The following is an 18,075-nucleotide window of genomic DNA, read 5'->3' on the forward strand; positions in this document are numbered from 1 at the left end:
AAAAAAAAAAAAAAACAACCCTCCAGCCTCCAAAGTTTTCCAAGCTAGAGGAGAACCAAATTCATATAAATAAAATCATCAAGTCTTCAAGATTGGATGAGACTGGCCAAATAGTAGCTCAGCTTAACAAAATAAATCCTAATGCAATATTTCTTTTCAGAAAATAAAAATTAATGCAAAACATACATGATAAACAAAAATGTCAAATTTTAAAATAAGCCAGTCTCACTAGTATTGATTTTTTCCCCCTCCTTTTGCGTTAAGCCCCAGGAGGACTCCACCAGGCACCGCTTCACTCCTACCCTCCACAGGTGGCTGGTGGTTTCCACACACATCTACTTTTCATAAACCTAAATTTTCTAATATTCAGATCTCAATAGAGTTATTATTACTGGGTGACTTCAGTGGGGCCCTCTGATACACTCGTGGTCTCTGGTCTCGACCCGATCGCGATCCCTCCTTCATCCGCGGTATGCAGCACCCCGCGCAGGAGAAACCCTAGAGACCTGAGGTACGACGCAGTGGCTGTTGCACGGCCACAAGCGCAAACGTCACAGAAGTCCGAATTTGGCTTCACATCTTCCCTACTTCGGATTGGCTTTTAGTCCACAAGGTGGTGGTAACTCTTGGTAACCGCCAGAACAGTCAGCCGCAGGCCAGGCTGGGTCGATCACAGGTGCTGCTGAATGCCTGGGTGTCCTGATGGCCAGGGACCCCAGTCATCTGCCACGTGCCTGCCGACCCCCAGCAATCCCAGTGAGGGCCGCAGAAGCTGCCCTGGAAATCAGCCGTACTGTAAGCATCTCCCTCTTCCCCAGACCACGGAGCGTTTCGGGGGATCCTGACAGATGCTCCAGTCCGCTACAGGCCACCCCGGGGTCCGGGGCGAAGGGATAACGCAATCAAGGTCCCCAGGCAAACCTTCCACTGAGGCTAAGAAGCCTGTAATCTCCGGAATGGGGTTTGGGGACTGCCCCGATCCACACTAATTTACTCTGACCCTTTCCCATTTAATATCTCCTGCATATATAATTGGAGAAGGAAATGGCAACCCACTCCAGTGTTCTTGCCTGGAGAATCCCAGGGACGGGGAGCCTGGTGGGCTGCCGTCTATGGGGTTGCACAGAGTCGGACACGACTGAAGCGACTTAGCAGCAGTAGCAGCAGCAGCATATATAATTATGGCAGTTTATAGAGACTAACCGGAGAAGGCAATGACACCCTACTCCAGTACTGTTGGAAAATCCCATGGATGAAGGAGCCTGGTGGGCTGCAGTCCATGGGGTCGCGAAGAGTCGGACAAAACTGAGCGTCTTCATTTTCACTTTTCACTTTCCTGCATTGGAGAAGGAAATGGCAACCCACTCCAGTGTTCTTGCCTGGAGAATCCCAGGGACGGGGAGCCTGGTGGGCTGCCGTCTATGGGGTCGCACAGAGTCGGACACGACTGAAGCGACTTAGCAGCAGCAGCAGCAGCAGCAGCATAGAGACTAACAGGACTTCCCAGGTGGCGCTAGTGGTAAAGAACCCTCCTGCCAATGCAGGAGAGGTAAGAGACACGGTTTGATTCCTGAGTCAGGAAGATCCCCTGGAGAAGGGAATGGCAACCCACTCCAGTATTGTTGCCTAGAGAATCCCATGGACAAAGGAGCCTGGTGGGCTACAGTCTATAGAATGAAGGAAGAGTCAGACACGACTGAAGCAACTGAGCATGCCCGCTGGCACACAGAGATTAAGACCATAAATTTGAAATCTTGACCCTCCAACAGATATATATACATGTAGAGCCCTGAAATGTTGTTTCCCTAAAGTGCAGATTGACACACTGGGAGGAAAAGTTGTTTGAGGGAGTTGAGGACAAGTTTGCTGCTGCTGCTGCTAAGTCACTTCAGTCGTGTCTGACTCTGTGCGACCCCATAGACGGCAGCCCACCAGGCTCCCCCGTTCCTGGGATTCTCCAGGCAAGAACACTGGAGTGGGTTGCCATTTCCTTCTCCAATGCATGAAAGTGAAGAGTGAAAGTGAAGTCGCTCAGTCATGTCCGACTGGTAGCGACCTCATGGACTGCAGCCCACCAGGCTCCTCCATGTATGGGATTTTCCAGGCAAGAGTACTAGAGTGGGGTGCCATCGCCTTCTCCTGAGGACAGTTTAGATAATGACTAAAAGAATCCTTGAGTGGGAAATGAAAAAAGTCACAATTGTGTTGTGCCATTTAGGACCTAACAAAGTGTTCTCGAGTTCTCACACTTGTCTAGAAAGGCTTGGAGCTATGATAATTAATCAAGGCTGAACGTTCTATAATTAATTGGAAACTTCACACTAAATCCTAACTAACTCGTGGTGCATGTGTGTTGCATGAATGTATATGAATGTATCATTATAGTAGATAAATCATCAAAGTGAGGATATTTTCTTCTATAGACCTTAATAAAGTCTTCATTCTTCTAGGATGTAGTAGTCCCACAATTTTCAAACATGTTATTCTATCTAGATCCCAAGGTATCTGCAGTGGAAGTAGCTGCTTTTTTCTTCTCTATGCTAAAACGATCTACATCTAAGTTTTGTGTTGGGTTGTTTTTATTTTCCTGTTTCATCAGTTAGCTAATTTGAAAGCTAACATTTCCCCCTTTTCAGATTCCTGAAATTACTCTGCAAATTGAATACCTTTTCTGTGTGATATTCTCTACCATGCTACACAATATTGCAGATTCAAATTCTACCTTCTTGAAACCCACCCTCCCTGCTCCCATTGTCTTTTTGCTTCTCTTCATAACTTTATAACAATCCCACGTGTATCTTCTTATGCAGCTTGGCTCTCTCCTCCTCCTTCCAAATGTAGACACTCTCTGGGTCCCACTCTCTCCTCTGTGCTGGCTGACGACCAGGCTGGACATACCTATCCTGACACTCTGGTGAGATTCGCTCTCCCACTTGCAACTTTCTGGTGGTCGCCTTGACCTCTTTCACCAGTGCCTCAGTTTCACCCTTTCTCAACTGCATGCATCTTCCCTCCCAGTCATCTTTCTCATCATCATGTCATCACATCATTATCATCACCAGTGGCTTCCCTTGCCCTTATTCTCTGCCTCCAGTTACTTGCCAGTTCTCATCAATTCTCTCTGTATCTCACATGTCATACCTGTTCACTGCTCATTCTCACTTGCTTCTGTCCCTGGGGCAGGCTTATCAGATCTTGACTTGATTTTCCAGAGGCAAACTTGCTTCCTGTCTGCAGTTCAATCTGCACCCTAAGCCATGAGATATGGTATACTTTGTCACATCTTTTCTCCTGTTTAAAAATCCTATAATACTTCTCTGCAAACTTCCCAGAGTTGAGTCCATTGATGAATTACCCAGTTGTTATTAAGTCCATTCTTTTACAGCCCAACAAAGCAAGGGAACCAAAAGAGAAGGAGGAAAAATGATTTTAAAATAACTTGATATTGGATATTACTTAAAAGCATTGATATAGTTGTCATGTGAAAAATCAGAACTTTATTGGACTTCCTTACACTGATTTCACCATGCTGTTAGTATATATATATATATTTATTGTATATATATTTAATCTATATATATACAAAATTAAATTTAATTTTATATTACATAAAATATGTGATTTTAAGTTAGAGTTCTTGACCCATTAAAGTTTTCTTTAAGCAGTAGGTACATACTTCTGAGCCTAAATTTCAAAGTGAGCACAAGTATATGACCCCAATTCACCTTTTAAAATGGATCCCTCACAGTTGCTTGCTGTATTCCTTTTTCCTGCAGCCAAAGAATGTACAGCCCTAATGCCTTGTACATTCTTCCCCTGCTTTTCCTCCTTTGGGTACTTACTTCCCTGTGACTAAAACACTCATCCATCAAAATCTTTGTCTAAATTGTCCTCATCGTTCAGACTGAGTCCAACTGTCAGTCTTGCCCTAAAATCATCTCAAAGTTCCCAAGGTTGACAGTACTTTCTTATTCCTCTGAATTCACTAGAGTGGTATTTTTCTTTTCTCATAGTGCTTAACATTTGCAACCTTCTTTTGCAACATTGTGTATCCTTCCTTCTCTTATTCAAAGTTTACTTATAGGGAATAGACATCTTACCTGATTCATTGCTACATTTACTAGCTAGCCATAGACTAAACTAGTCACATCCTGAACCACAGTAGTTTGTGGTTCAATAAATAGCTGAATGATCTGTTTGGACAAACTTTGGTAGAAATGTTCATGTAAAAGTATGCTGTTGTGTGCAGCTATTGTAAAAAATAGTATGGCAATTCCTCCAAAAGTTTAAACATACAATTATCATGTTATCCAGCAATTCCACTTCTGAGTATTAATATATACTCAAATGAAGTGTAAACAGGGTTTCAGATATTTGTACACTCATATTCGTAGAACCATTATTCGCAACAGCCAAAAAGTAGAAGCAACCCAAGTGTCCACTGATAGCTAAATGGAAAAACCAAATGTGGTATGCACATACAATGGAATATTATTCAGCCTTAAAAGGAAGGAAATTTTGACACACTACAACTAGATGATTCTTGAAGACATTATGCTAATCAAAATAAGCCAGTCACAAAAAGACAAATGCTTCATGCTTCCGTTTATATAAGGTACTTAGAGTAGTCAAATTTATGGAGACTGAAAGTAGAAGGGTGAGTGTCAGGAACAGGGGAGAGAGGGAAAGAAATGAAGAGGTAGTGCATAGTGGGTATAGAAGTTCATTTGAGATAGATGAAAAACTTCTGAAAATGAATGGTGGTGATGGCTGCACAGCAATGTGAATGCACTTAATACCACAAAAATGTACAGTTAAAATAGTAAATTCGACATTATATATTACCACAATTAAAAAAAAAAAAAGCAGTTCAGGGAAAGAATTCTTGTGTCTCTTTAGATGAAAGGAATATGCTGCTAGTGAAGTTGTTTGTTGATTGGGAACTGGAACTGTTCCACCACAGATTCACTGAAACTTGAAACTTCTTGGCGCATTTTCGAGTTCTTTGGCATTTTGACACTTTCTTGTTACCACATTCATATGCAAGTTTTGCTTGGAAGGAAGTATGCCATGATAAAGAGCTGTGTAAATGAATAATTAATTACATCAGTGGTTTACATATTGTGAGCTTAAATTTCCCTTCTCATCTTTTTATTTTCAAAATTTAAGTCTTGAAATATTCATTCCATGGGCAAAATGTTCGGAATGTATATTAATTTCTGATTACTAAGTTAATATCATAAAATATTCAAACACTATTGAAAAATGAATTTCCTAAAAAGTGACAGTCCCTTATAATCTCAAGTAATAACTTGTTAATGGTTTGGAGTGTGTGCATTTTGTGTGCATATAAATGTCGTTAGTAACAAAAATATTGTTACATATATAAATATTATACTGCCAATGGCATTTTTACTTAAAAATATATTTTGGATATATTTTTTAGGTCTAGATATCCATCTCTCTTTGTTTTTAAGCTATTGCATATGTCCTACTGTGAAGTTGCATCTTACTATAACCCCTATTCCAATTAATTGGGCATATTTCACAACTACAGACAATGTATGTATGAGATGAGCAATGATATTCACATTTTGCTTGTGTGTGTATGTACTGATGTATTTCTGAGTGTTAGATGTGAAACTGTGGGATTAAGTTAGAAGCCAGCTTGCAATTTTAAAAGGGAGCTGCAAAATTTTAATTATACTTTGACTAAGCCTTAACATTCAAAACACTTTGGCAAAACTGAGATTGACTGTGTATAGTACAAGCTGATGGTTTTGATGTTTAAATTAAAATACCCAGATGTGGATGTCTAATGGGTTTTTCTAAACTCCAAATTCAGCTCATTTATCATGGTCACAAAATACCCTAATGGAAAGGCCTACACCTGAACCAATAAATTCTCCAAGCCCCAAGATCCAACTTGTGTAACAGGGTCACAAAGAAAGTTTGGGGTATAAATTAGCAGCTGTTCTCCATCCCTGGGATATCTGTCTTCCTCACCTCTAGATACTTGTTCATCCCATTAAATCTAACTTTTTCATGTCCTCTACTAGGTAACAAAACCAATGTCAAAAATCCGTAAATCACTTACTGACAGTATAACCTCACCACCCACAACAAATTCAGGTTGAAATTTCTGAAATTTGGTGATTGCTTTGACCCTGATAATTACAGTGTATGTCAGATTCCAGAAGTGCAATGATTATACTTTCCACTTCTGCTGTGTCTTGTTAGCTTTACTCCTTCATTGACAAATTATAGACGGTCTTTAATTTTTCCATATCATCTTAGGCTACATGGCCTATAAATGTTATTTTGTAATTTAGTAAAGGACCTTAAGAAGAAAAAGCAAAGCAGTGAAATAGCTGTTGTTGGATATGTATTTTCAAACAAAAAACCTATGGGAATAAAAATTGCTTCTTCTCCACCAAAAATTCCCATGGTCCAAGTATATTAGTAATTCTCAAAACATGAAGACACTATTTCTTTGCAAAGGAAAAAAAATAACATTCATACACTCATTCATTCATTTGTCTGACATTTATTGAGAACTTATAGGGTGCATTATACTCTTCTCCCTCCATCTCCAACCTTGACACTGTCTTCTGTAAAAATGGAAAATCTACCAAATATCAGTCCTTCATGCTTAAAGCAATATTTACAGATATTTAAAGACCAAATTACTCTTCCTCATGGAGAATAAAAAGCTTGTTTTTGGTATATAAGCACACATGCACATTTTTTTTCTCTTGATTAAATTTATTTACACATCTGTGCCCAGGATTAAGGATAATGAAATTCAACCACAAAAATGATTAAGTAATGTTGAATTGTAGTGTTGGAATTTGTCAGTTTAGAGTAGTTGCCTCCATATTCACCTTTCTTTTGATCTTTTTGTAGACATTATTGTTATTGACTGCAAATGTCTCAGTATTTTTGCTCAGTGGAATGTGGCTTGACAGATTAATTATATGTTATCAGGCAATTGAAGAGCAGCTAAAGATATGTGGCCACAAGAGGGATGCTGATGTCTTTGAGCTGTTTCTTTCTCAAAAGTAAGTGTACTTTATGTAAGAAAGAGAAGGGCATCATGTTATGTTTTATAGATTCAAATGTTCTCTTCCCTTGTTTTCCCCTTGTGTGGACTGGCAAGGAGCCCATGCTTTTTGGCATTCACAGTCTATTGGAGAGGCAGGATCCTGAAATGAATAAAAACAAAGATTATGGAGTCAGGCTGAGTTTGAATCCCAGTTCTGTCTCTTCCAACTGGATGATCCTGGGCATGTCATAAACCTATTAGGGCTGTCAGTTTAGCCAATATAAATGTAGAATACCAGTTACATGTGCATTTCAGAGAAACAAATGAATATAAGTTTTTTAGCATAAATATGCCCCACATCACATTGGGACATTTGTTGTTTCTCTGAAATGCACATGTAACTGTGGATCCTGTATTTTATCTGGCAAACCTATTGCCTACATATAACAGTACTACCTGTTTCACAGGGTCATTGTGAAGATTAAGTGAGTTAGTTGAGAGTAGGGAAGGGTCTGGTACACAGTAAACAATGAGCATTAGTGCAGTTAATATTACTACTGTGATTAAAGGATAATGACTTATTATAGCACTATACTAAAATAATAGTCCCTATTTTACTATAACCACTACCCAATAACCTTCATACTAACTTTACTGGTAAGTAGGAAAACTTCTGCCTTATTTTACAATTTCCTTTCATTCCACTCCAACTTCTCAACGTGGCAGGCGGCAAAGTGAGTCTGTCAGTAATGCCTAACGCGGCTCCCGACTTCTTCTTCAGAGCAAGTCACAGTGGCTGAGGTAGAGCCCAGGTGGAAGACAGAGCATGTGTTCAGTTGGATGCTGACAGCACAGGCTTTACTAGTGCACCAGTGATGCCTATGTAGAAAAGAGGCTTATCATATTTCTACTTGTACTTAATATTCAGAACTTAGCTACTTTTTAAAGAAAACGTCCTACTTTATCAATGAAGTTAATCACTTGTTCTCTGGTGATTTGAGGAAATCCTTTATTAATAAACATATTTCTTTTGATAAATATTAATATGTTTCAGTTCATTAGTGCCATGAATAATAGTCATCTTTGTAATGACCCTGAATTTCTTGGTGGTAAGAGAATAAATAGCTAATAAAGTTAAGATTTTAAAAAATAAACTTTTTAGAATGGAGCAAGTATGATAGGCAATTCTGACAAACTTAAGGTCATACTTTGATCCTCTCTATAGACCAGTTCGGAGAAGGCAATGGCACCCCACTCCAGTACTCTTGCCTGGAAAATCCCATGGGTGGAGGAGCCTGGTAGGCTGTAGTCCATGGGGTCGCTAAGAGTCGGACACGACTGAGCGACTTCACTTTCACTTTTCACTTTCCTGCATTGGAGAAGGAAATGGCAACCCACTCCAGTGTTCTTGCCTGGAGAATCCCAGGGACGGGGGAGCCTGGTGGGCTGCCATCTATGGGATCGCACAGAGTCGGACATGACTGAACTGACTTAGCAGCATAGACCAGTTCGTTTTACAATAACAATAAATATTTTTTTGTCTTCAAAAGATTGCATCTGTAAGCCTTTCATGATTTTAACAACTGTACACTATTGATCATTAGGATAAGTAGATAACAATAAGAAAAGCTTTAAAACAGTAGCAAAAAGGAAATATTGATTTTCTGACAGTGGATAATTAGTGGTCTTCTCAATTCAAGGATAATACATTTTATATCCTCAGAATACTAAGTTATCATTTAATACATCTAGGTACAAAAAATGTTTCACAGTCCAGATGCCAATAAACTGGGTAAATTAGGTTATTTGCCTAAGTCTTTGTTGCCCTTGGAAAATGGAAAGGATCATATCAATGTTTCCTTGAGAAATCATGGAGAACATATACTGTAACAACAGAGTTAATGTATCATTGTCAGCATGAGTCATTGTCATCATTAGTAGTCGAATTTCTTTCTTTTTTTTTTTATTGTTTTTACTTTAAAATATTGTATTGGTTTTGCCATACATCAACATGCATCCACCACAGGTGTACATGTGTTCCCCATTCTGAACCCCCCTCACATCTCCCTCCCCATACCATCCCTCTGGGTCATCCCAGTGCACCAGCCCTGAGCATCCTGTATCATGCATTGAACCTGGACTGGTGACTCGTTTCACATATGATATTATACGTGTTTCAATGCCATTCTCCCAAATCATCCCACCCTCGCCCTCTCCCACAGAGTCCAAAAGACTGTTCTATACATCTGTATCTCTTTTGCTGTCTCACTTACAGGGTTATTGTTACCATCTTTCTAAATTCCATATATATGCGTTAGTATACTGTATTGGTATTTTTCTTTCTGACTTACTTCACTCTGTATAATAGGCTCCAGTTTCATCCACCTCATTAGAACTGATTCAAATCTGTTCTTTTTAATGGCTGAGTTGCCGCGATTCATGGGGGTCGCAAAGAGTCGGACACGACTGAGCAACTGAACTGAACTGAACTGAACTGAATACTCCACTGTGTATATGTACCACAGCTTTCTTATCCATTCATCTGCTGATGGAGATCTAGGTTGCTTCCATGTCCTGGCTATTATAAACAGTGCTGCGATGAACATTGGGCTACACATGTCTCTTTCAATTCTGGTTTCCTCAGTGTGTATGCCCAGCAGTGGGATTGCTGGGTCATATGGTAGTTCTATTTCCAGTTTTTAAAGGAATCTCCACACTGTTCTCCCTAATGGCTGTACTAGTTTGCATTTCCACAAACAGTGTAAGAGGGTTCCCATTTCTCCACACCCTCTCCAGCATTTATTGCTTGTAGACTTTTGGATAGCAGCCATTCTGACTGGTGTGAAATGGTATCTCATTGTGGTTTTGATTTGCATTTCTCTGATAATGAGTGATGTTGAGCATCTTTTCATGTGTTTGTTAGCCATCTGTATGTCTTCTTTGGAGAAATGTCTGTTTAGGTCTTTGGCCCATTTTTTGATTGGGTCGTTTATTTTTCTGGAATTGAGCTGCAGGAGTTGCTTGTATATTTTTGAGATTAATTCTTTGTCAGTTGCTTTATCTGCTATTATTTTCTCCCATTCTGAAGGCTGTCTTTTCACCTTGCTTGTAGTTTCCTTTGTTGTACAGAAGCTTTTAATTTTAATTAGGTCCCATTTGTTTATTTTTGCTTTTATTTCCAATATTCTGGGAGGTGGGTCATAGAGGATCCTGCTGTGATTTATGTTGGAGAGTGTTTTGCCTATGTTCTCCTTTAGGAGTTTTATAGTTTCTAGTCTTATGTTTAGATCTTTAATCCATTTTGAGTTTATTTTTGTGTATGGTGTTAAAAAGTGTTCTAGTTTCATTCTTTTAAAAGTGGTTGACCAGTTTTCCCAGCACCACTTTTATCCATTGTATATTCTTGCCTCCTTTGTCAAAGATAAGGTGTCCATAGGTGTGTGGATTTATCTCTGGACTTTCTATTTTGTTCCATTGATCTTTATTTCTGTCTTTGTGCCAGTACCATACTGTCTTGATGACTGTGGCTTTGTAGTAGAGCCTGAAGTCAGGCAGATTGATTCCTCCAGTTCCATTCTTCTTTCTCAAGATTTCTTTTGGCTATTCGAGGCTTTTTGTATTTCCATACAAATTGTGAAATTATTTGTTCTAGCTCTGTGAAAAATACCGTTGGTAGCTTGATAGGGATTGCATTGAATCTATAGATTGCTTTGGGTAGTATACTCATTTTCACTATATTGATTCTTCTGATCCATGAACATGGTATATTTCTTCATCTATTAGTGTCCTCTTGGATTTCTTTCACCAGTGTTTTATAGTTTTCTATATAGGTCTTTTGTTTCTTTAGGTAGATATATTCCTAAGTGTTTTATTTTTTTCATTGCAATGGTGAATGGAATTGTTTCCTTAATTTCTCTACTTTCTCATTATTAGCATATAGGAATGCAAGGGATTTCTGTGTGTTGATTTTATATCCTGCAACTTTATTATATTCATTGATTAGCTCTAGTGATTTTCTGGTGGAGTCTTTAGGGTTTTCTATGTAGAGGATCATGTCATCTGCACACAGTGAGAGTTTTACTTCTTCTTTTCCAATTTAGATTCCTTTTATTTCTTTTTCTGCTCTGATTGCTGTGGCCAAAACTTCCAAAACTCTGTTGAATAGTAGTGGTGAGAGTGGGCACCCTTGTCTTGTTCCTGACTTTAGGGGAAATGCTTTCAATTTTTGACCATTGAGGATAATGTTTGCTGTGGGTTTGTCATATATCAGATCAGATCAGTCGCTCAGTCATGTCCGACTCTTTGCAACCCCATGAATCGCAGCACACCAGGCCTCCCTGTCCATCACCAACTCCCGGAGTTCACTCAGACTCACGTCCAATGAGTCAGTGATGCCATCCAGCCATATGTTCCTTCTACGCCTGCCTTCTTGAGAGTTTTTATTATAAATGGATGTTGAATTTTGTCAAAGGCTTTCTCTGCATCTATTGAGATAATCATATGGCTTTTATTTTTCAATTCGTTAATGTGGTGTATTACATTGATTGATTTGTGGATATTGAAGAATCCTTGCATCCCTGGGATAAAGCCCACTTGGTCATGATGTATGATCTTTTTAATGTGTTGTTGGATTCTGATTGCTAGAATTGTGTTAAGGATTTTTGCATCTATGTTCATCAGTGATATTGGCCTGTAGTTTTCTTTTTTTGTGGCATCTTTGTCAGGTTTTGGTATTAGGGTGATGGTGGCCTCATAGAATGAGTTTGGAAGTTTACCTTCCTCTGCAATTTTCTGGAAGAGTTTGAGTAGGATAGGTGTTAGCTCTTCTCTAAATTTTTGGTAGAATTCAGCTGTGAAGCCATCTGGACCTGGGCTTTTGTTTGCTGGAAGAGTTCTGATTACAGTTTTAATTTCCATGCTTGTGATGGGTCTGTTAAAATTTTCTATTTCTTCCTGGTTTGGTTCAGTTTTGGAAAGTTGTACTCTTCTAAGAATTTGTCCATTTCTTCCAAGTTGTCCATTTTATTGGCCTATTATTGCTGATAGTAGTCTCTTATTAGCCTTTGTATTTCTGTGTTGTCTGTTGTGATCTCTCCATTTTCATTTCTAATTTTATTTATTTGATTTTTCTCCCTTTGTTTCTTGATGAGTCTGGCTAACGGTTTGTCAATTTCATTTATCTTGTCAAAGAACGAGCTTTTGGCTTTGTTAATTTTTGCTATAGTCTCTTTTGTTTCTTTTGCATTTATTTCTGCTCTAATTTTTAAGATTTCTTTCCTTCTACTAACCCTGGGATTCTTCATTCCTTCCTTTTCTAGTTGCTTTAGGTGTAGAGTTAGGTTATTTGACTTTTTTCTTGTTTCTTGAGGTATACCTGTATTGCTATGAACCTTCCCCTTAGCACTGATTTTACAGTGTCCCACAGGTTTTGGGTTGTTGTGTTTTCATTTTCATTCATTTCTATGCATATTTTGATTTCTCTTTTGATTTCTTCTGTGATTTGTTGGTTATTCAGCAGCGTGTTGTTCAGCCTCCATATGTTGGAATTTTTAATAGCTTTTCTCCTGTAATTGAGATCTAATCTTACTGCATTATGGTCAGAAAAGATGCTTGGGATGATTTCAAGTTTTTTGAATTTGCCAAGGCTAGATTTATGGCCCAGAATGTGATCTATCCTGGAGAGGGTTCCATGTGTGCTTGAGAAAAAGGTGAAATTCATTGTTTGGGGGTGAAATGTCCTATAGATATCAATTAGGTCTAACTGGTCTATTGTATCATTTAAAGTTTGTGTTTCCTTGTCAATTTTCTGTTTAGTTGATCTATCCATAGGTGTGGGTGGGGCATTAAAGTCTCCCACTATTATTGTGTTATTGTTAATTTCCCCTTTCATACTTGTTAGCATTCATCTTACATATTGCAGTGCTCCTATGTTGGGTGCATAATATTTATAATTGTTATGTCTTCTTCTTGGATTGATCCTTTGATCATTATGTAGTGTCCTTCTTTGTCTCTTTTCACAGCCTTTGGTTTAAAGTCTTTTTTATCTGATATGAGTATTGCTACTCCTGCTTTCTTTTGGTCTCTATTTGCATCAAATATCTTTTCCCAGCCATTCACTTTCAGTCTGTATGTGTCCCTTGTTTTGAGGTGGGTCTCTTGTAGACAACATATATAGGGGTCTTATTTTTGTATCCATTTAGCCAGTCTTTTGGTTGGGGCATTCAACCCATTTATGTTTAAGGTAATTATTGATAAGTATGATCCCGTTGCCATTTTCTTTATTGTTTTGGGTTAGAGTTTATACACCCTTTTTGTGTTTCCTGTCTAGAGAAGATCCTTTAGCATTTGTTGGAGAGCTGGTTTGGTGGTGCTGAATTCTCTCAGCTTTTGCTTGTCTATAAAACTTTTGATTTCTCCTTCATATTTGAATGAGATCCTTGCTGGGTAAGTAATCTGGGCTGTAGGTTATTTTCTTTCATCACTTTAAGTATGTCCTGCCATTCCCTCCTGGCCTGAAGAGTTTCTATTGAAAGATCAGCTGTTATCCTTATGGGAATCCCCTTGTGTGTTATTTGTTGTTTTTCCCTTGCTGTTTTTTATCTTTGTTCTTTGTGTTTGATCTTTGTTAATTTGATTAATATGTGCCTTGTGGTGTTTCGCCTTGGGTTTATCTTATTTGGGATTCTCTGGGTTTCTTGGACTTGGGTGATTATTTCCTTCCCCATTTTAGGGAAGTTTTCAACTATTGTATCCTCAAGTATTTTCTCATGGTCTTTCTTTTTGTCTTCTTCTTCTGGGACTCCTATGATTCGAATGTTGGGGTGTTTAACATTGTCCCAGAGGTCTCTGAGATTGTCCTCATTTCTTTTTATTTGTTTTTCTTTTTTCCTCTCTGATTCATTTATTTCTACCATTCTATCTTCTACCTCACTAATCCTATCTTCCGCCTCTGTTATTCTACTATTTGTTCCCTCCAGAGTGTTTTTGATCTTAATTATTGCATTATTCATTATATATTGACTCTTTTTTATTTCTTCTAGGTCCTTGTTAAACCTTTCTTGCATCTTCTCAATCCTTGTCTCCAGGTTATTTATCTGTGATTCCATTTTGATTTCAAGATTTTGGATCATTTTCACTATCATTATTCTGAATTCTTTATCAGGTAGATTCCCTATCTCTTCCTCTTTTGTTTGGTTTGGTGGGCATTTATCCTGTTCCTTTACCTGCTGGGTATTCCTCTGTCTCTTCATCTTGTTTATATTTCTGTGTTTGGGGTGGCCTTTCTGTATTCTGGCAGTTTGTGGAGTTCTCTTTATTGTGGAGTTTCCTTGCTGTGGGTGGGGTTATATGGGTGGCATGTCAAGGTTTCCTGGTTAGGGAAGCTTATGTCAGTGTTCTGGTGGGTGGAGGTGGATTTCTTCTCTCTGGAGTGCAATGAAGTGTCCAGTAATGAGTTATGAGATGTCATTGGGTTTGGAGTGACTTTGGGCAGCCTGTATATTGAAGCTCAGGGCTGTGTTCCTGTGTTGCTGGAGAATTTGCATGGTATGTCTTGCTCTGGAACTTTTTGGCCCTTGGGGGTGCTTGGTTTCAGTGTAGGTATGGAGGTGTTTGATGAGCTCCTGTCGATTAATGTTCCCTGGAGTCAGGAGTTCTCTGGTGTTCTCAGGATTTGGACTTAAGCCTCCTGCTTCTGGTTTTCAGTCTTATTTTTACAGTAGCCTCAAGGCTTCTCCATCTATACAGCACCATTGATAAAACCTCTAGGTTAAAGATGAAAAGTTTCTCCACAGTGAGGGACACCCAGAGAGGTTCACAGAGCTACATGGAGAAGAGAAGAGGGAGGAGGGAGATAGAGGTGACCAGGATGAGATGAGGTGGAATCAAAAGAGGAGAGAGCAAGCTAGCCAGTAATCACTTCCTTATGTGCGCTCTACAGTTTGGACCACTCAGAGATGTTCACAGAGTTATATAGAGAAGAGAAGAGGGAGGAAGGAGACAGAGGTGGCCAGGAGGATAAAAGGGGGAATCAAAATGAGAGAGACAGATCCAGCCAGTAATCAGTTCCCTAAGTGTTCTCCACAGTCTAGAACACACAAAGAGATTCACAGAGTTGGGTAGAGAAGAGAAGGGGGAGGGAGCAGATAGAGGTGACCTGGTGGAGAAAAAGGAGAGTCCAAAGGGAGAGAGAGCAGTCAAGCCAGTAATCTTGTTCTCAGTAAAAATGGGTACTGAAGATTTGGTTCTTAAAGGTACAAAATTAATAACAAATACCAAAAAGCAAAGATTAAAAGTCTAATGTAGAAGCTGGATTTTAAAAAATACAATATTAACAAAAAAGAAAAAAAAATCACAAAAATTATAAAAAATATACATATATGAAGTTTGCTTTAAAAATAGGGTCTCTCTTTTTTTGCAAAGTAATAGTAGGTTATAAAAATGAAAATTATGGGCATAATAAAGGACTTAAAATGAAAAAAAAATTTTTTTTTTTATTAAAGAATGCTAGTAAAAATATATCCAGGACTTTCTCTGGTGGTGTTGTGGGCAGTGTGGAGTCAGTTCATTTTTGGATATTTCCTTGATCCAGCTTATATTTCTCAAGATCTATAGGCCCCTTCCTATGTAGTCAGTACTAACTACAGGGTTTTAATCTGTTGCACCTGTCACTTCCAAGGAGGTTCCCTCTGTTTTAGCTGCTTCTGTTTGCTGGTCTCTTCAGTGTCTAATTTTCGCCCTGACACAAGGGGGCGGTGGTGGACACTTTTTTAGGCTCACTTGTTCAGTTAAGCTGTGGGGAGGGAGGGACCCTGCAAACAAATAACACTGGTGTGTGCTCACAGTGTCTCAGCCACACTGGGCCTGCCCCGCTCATGGTGCATGTGCCCTCCCTGCCCACACTGTTCAGGCTCTAGGTTGCTCTGCCAGGAACCCTCCAAGGCCGGCCCTGGGATGCATGCACCTCCCAGATCTAAGCCACTCAGGTTCAGGTACTCGGGTAGTCCTCAGAGGCGCAGACTCTGTTGGGCCTGCATTTTGTGCCCTTCCCAGATCCGAGCAGCTCAGGTGACCAGATGTTTGGCGAGCACGGTCGCTGCGACTTAATGCCTCCCCTATCCCTGCCAATTGGTTTTCTGGGTGTACAACCGGCGCACCTTCTCAGGCGGATGTTGACAGTCCAGAATCCCAAGAAGTCTTGGTTAGCGACGAAACCCGCTTACAGTTTGGTAGATAATGCCTCTCTGGGTCTGTGATTGCCCCCTTCTGGCTCTGGCTGCCCTCGCCTGCCTGTCTCCGCTGGGGGATGGGCCGGACTGCAGCTGGCTAGCTCTGCTCAGTCCTTTTTTCTGTGGGTGGGCCTGACAGTGTCTTGCTGCTAAGTCGCTTCAGTCGTGTCGGACTCTGTGTGACCCCATAGACGGCAGCCCACCAGACTCCCCCATCCCTGGGATTCTCCAGGCAAGAACACTGGAGTGGGTTGCCATTTCCTTCTCCAATGCATGAAAGTGAAAAGTGAAAGTGAAGTCGCTCAGTCGTGTCCGAGTCTTAGCGACCCCATGGACTGCAGCCTACCAGGCTCCTCCATCCATGGGATTTTCCAGGCAACAGTACTGGAGTGGGGGTGCCATTGCCTTCTTAGGTTAGGGCTTTTCGCGTGGTAGCTATCCCACAGTCTGATTTGCTAACCCAAGTTAGTTCCCTCAGATTGCCCTTGGGGCATTCAGGCCCTGTCCTTACTCTAAGCAAAGCAGCCCACACCTCCCTGCCCAGCCCCAGCTTGCTAGTGGCGGATGAAGGCATCTGCACTGCTTCTCCACTGGAGAGTTACCGTTGGGCAGGTAATCTGTGGGTTTTAATTATTTATTTATTTTTCCTCCCAATTATGTTGCCCTCTGTGGTTCCAAGGCTCACCACAGACTCATCAGTGAGAGTGTTTCCTGGTGTTTGGAAACTTCTCTCTTTTTTAAGACTCCCTTCCCGGGATGGAGCTCTGTCCCTACCTCTTTTGTCTTTCTTTTTGTCTTTTGTACTTTTTCCTACCTCCTTTTGAAGACAATGGGCTGCTGTTCTGGGTGCCTGATGTCCTCTGCCGGCATTCAGAAGTTGTTTTGTGGAATTTTCTCAGCACTCAAATGTTCTTTTGATGAATTTGTAGGGGAGAAAGTGGTCTCCCCGTCCTATTCCTCTGCCATCTTAGGACTGCCTCCAGTAGTAGAGTTTCTATCATTGTCTTCCACTGCTGCTGCTGCTGCTGCTAAGTCGCTTCAGTCGTGTCCAACTCTGTGCGACCCCATAGACGGCAGCCCATCAGGCTCCCCTGTCCCTGGGATTCCACTAGCCTCACCCTAAAATGTAATAACCTGTTATTAATTTAGGACAAATTTATATGCAAAATAAACTGTTCTGACTTAAGCTAAATTCTCCTCAAAAGTGAGCCATTTTATTGTATCATCTATAGCAGAATGTCAGTACAACTATTGCAAGAAAATTAATTTGACAGTGATGTGACAAAGTTGATATTTTACAGCATTAATATATGAAAATAACTTTTCTGGGAATCCTTGTAGAAACACTCTAAATGGGGCTTGAGTTTCTCTGCCACCATGTAGTGGCTGCTTAATTTTTCACAGGAAAAATGTGGAGCTGACATACCAGCCTTGTTGTCCGGTGCAATAAGTGTGTCAGTGTCCAAAATTAGCTGCACATCTTCAGTGAAAGAGGAGAATGCATTATGTATACAAATATATTACAAGTTGCTTTGAAGGAACCCAGAATATTTTGTTGTATCAGGGAAGTGCTTGAAGACTAATGGCACCTGTCAAAAGGACAAGGTGGTCTACTTGAAAAGTCTTCTGTTTGGGATAACGTGAGAATTTTTTTTTAAATTGATAAAAGATAAAGAAAAAACTCTTCAAATCTGAGAAGGATGACGATGAGAAGGAATGAGAGAAAGAAAGGTGTGAAGCAGATCTTTTTTTACCAAGTACCAGCTAATAAATGTAAAAATAATGAGAGGATTAGAAACATTA

The 18,075-nt window shown here is 39.9% G+C and overlaps 1 protein-coding gene across 2 annotated transcripts in view; it reads left to right on the forward strand.

The window, feature by feature from the left end:
* Window positions 1–326: 326 nt before the first annotated feature.
* Window positions 327–18,075, forward strand: part of LRRC72 (leucine rich repeat containing 72) — a 61,834-nt gene continuing 44,085 nt past the window's right edge. Inside the window, exons 1-2 of one of the 2 annotated variants that reach the window (XM_006057038.3) lie at window positions 327–795; window positions 6,988–7,061. In XM_006057038.3, coding sequence (XP_006057100.2) covers window positions 703–795; window positions 6,988–7,061 — 167 coding nt within the window. In that variant the 5' untranslated portion in view covers window positions 327–702. The remainder of the gene's footprint in view (window positions 796–6,987; window positions 7,062–18,075) is intronic. The other variant, XM_025290937.2, reaches the window with a different exon arrangement.

This window comes from Bubalus bubalis, chromosome 8, assembly GCF_019923935.1.
Source record: "Bubalus bubalis isolate 160015118507 breed Murrah chromosome 8, NDDB_SH_1, whole genome shotgun sequence".
NCBI classification, from domain to species: Eukaryota; Metazoa; Chordata; class Mammalia; order Artiodactyla; family Bovidae; genus Bubalus; species Bubalus bubalis.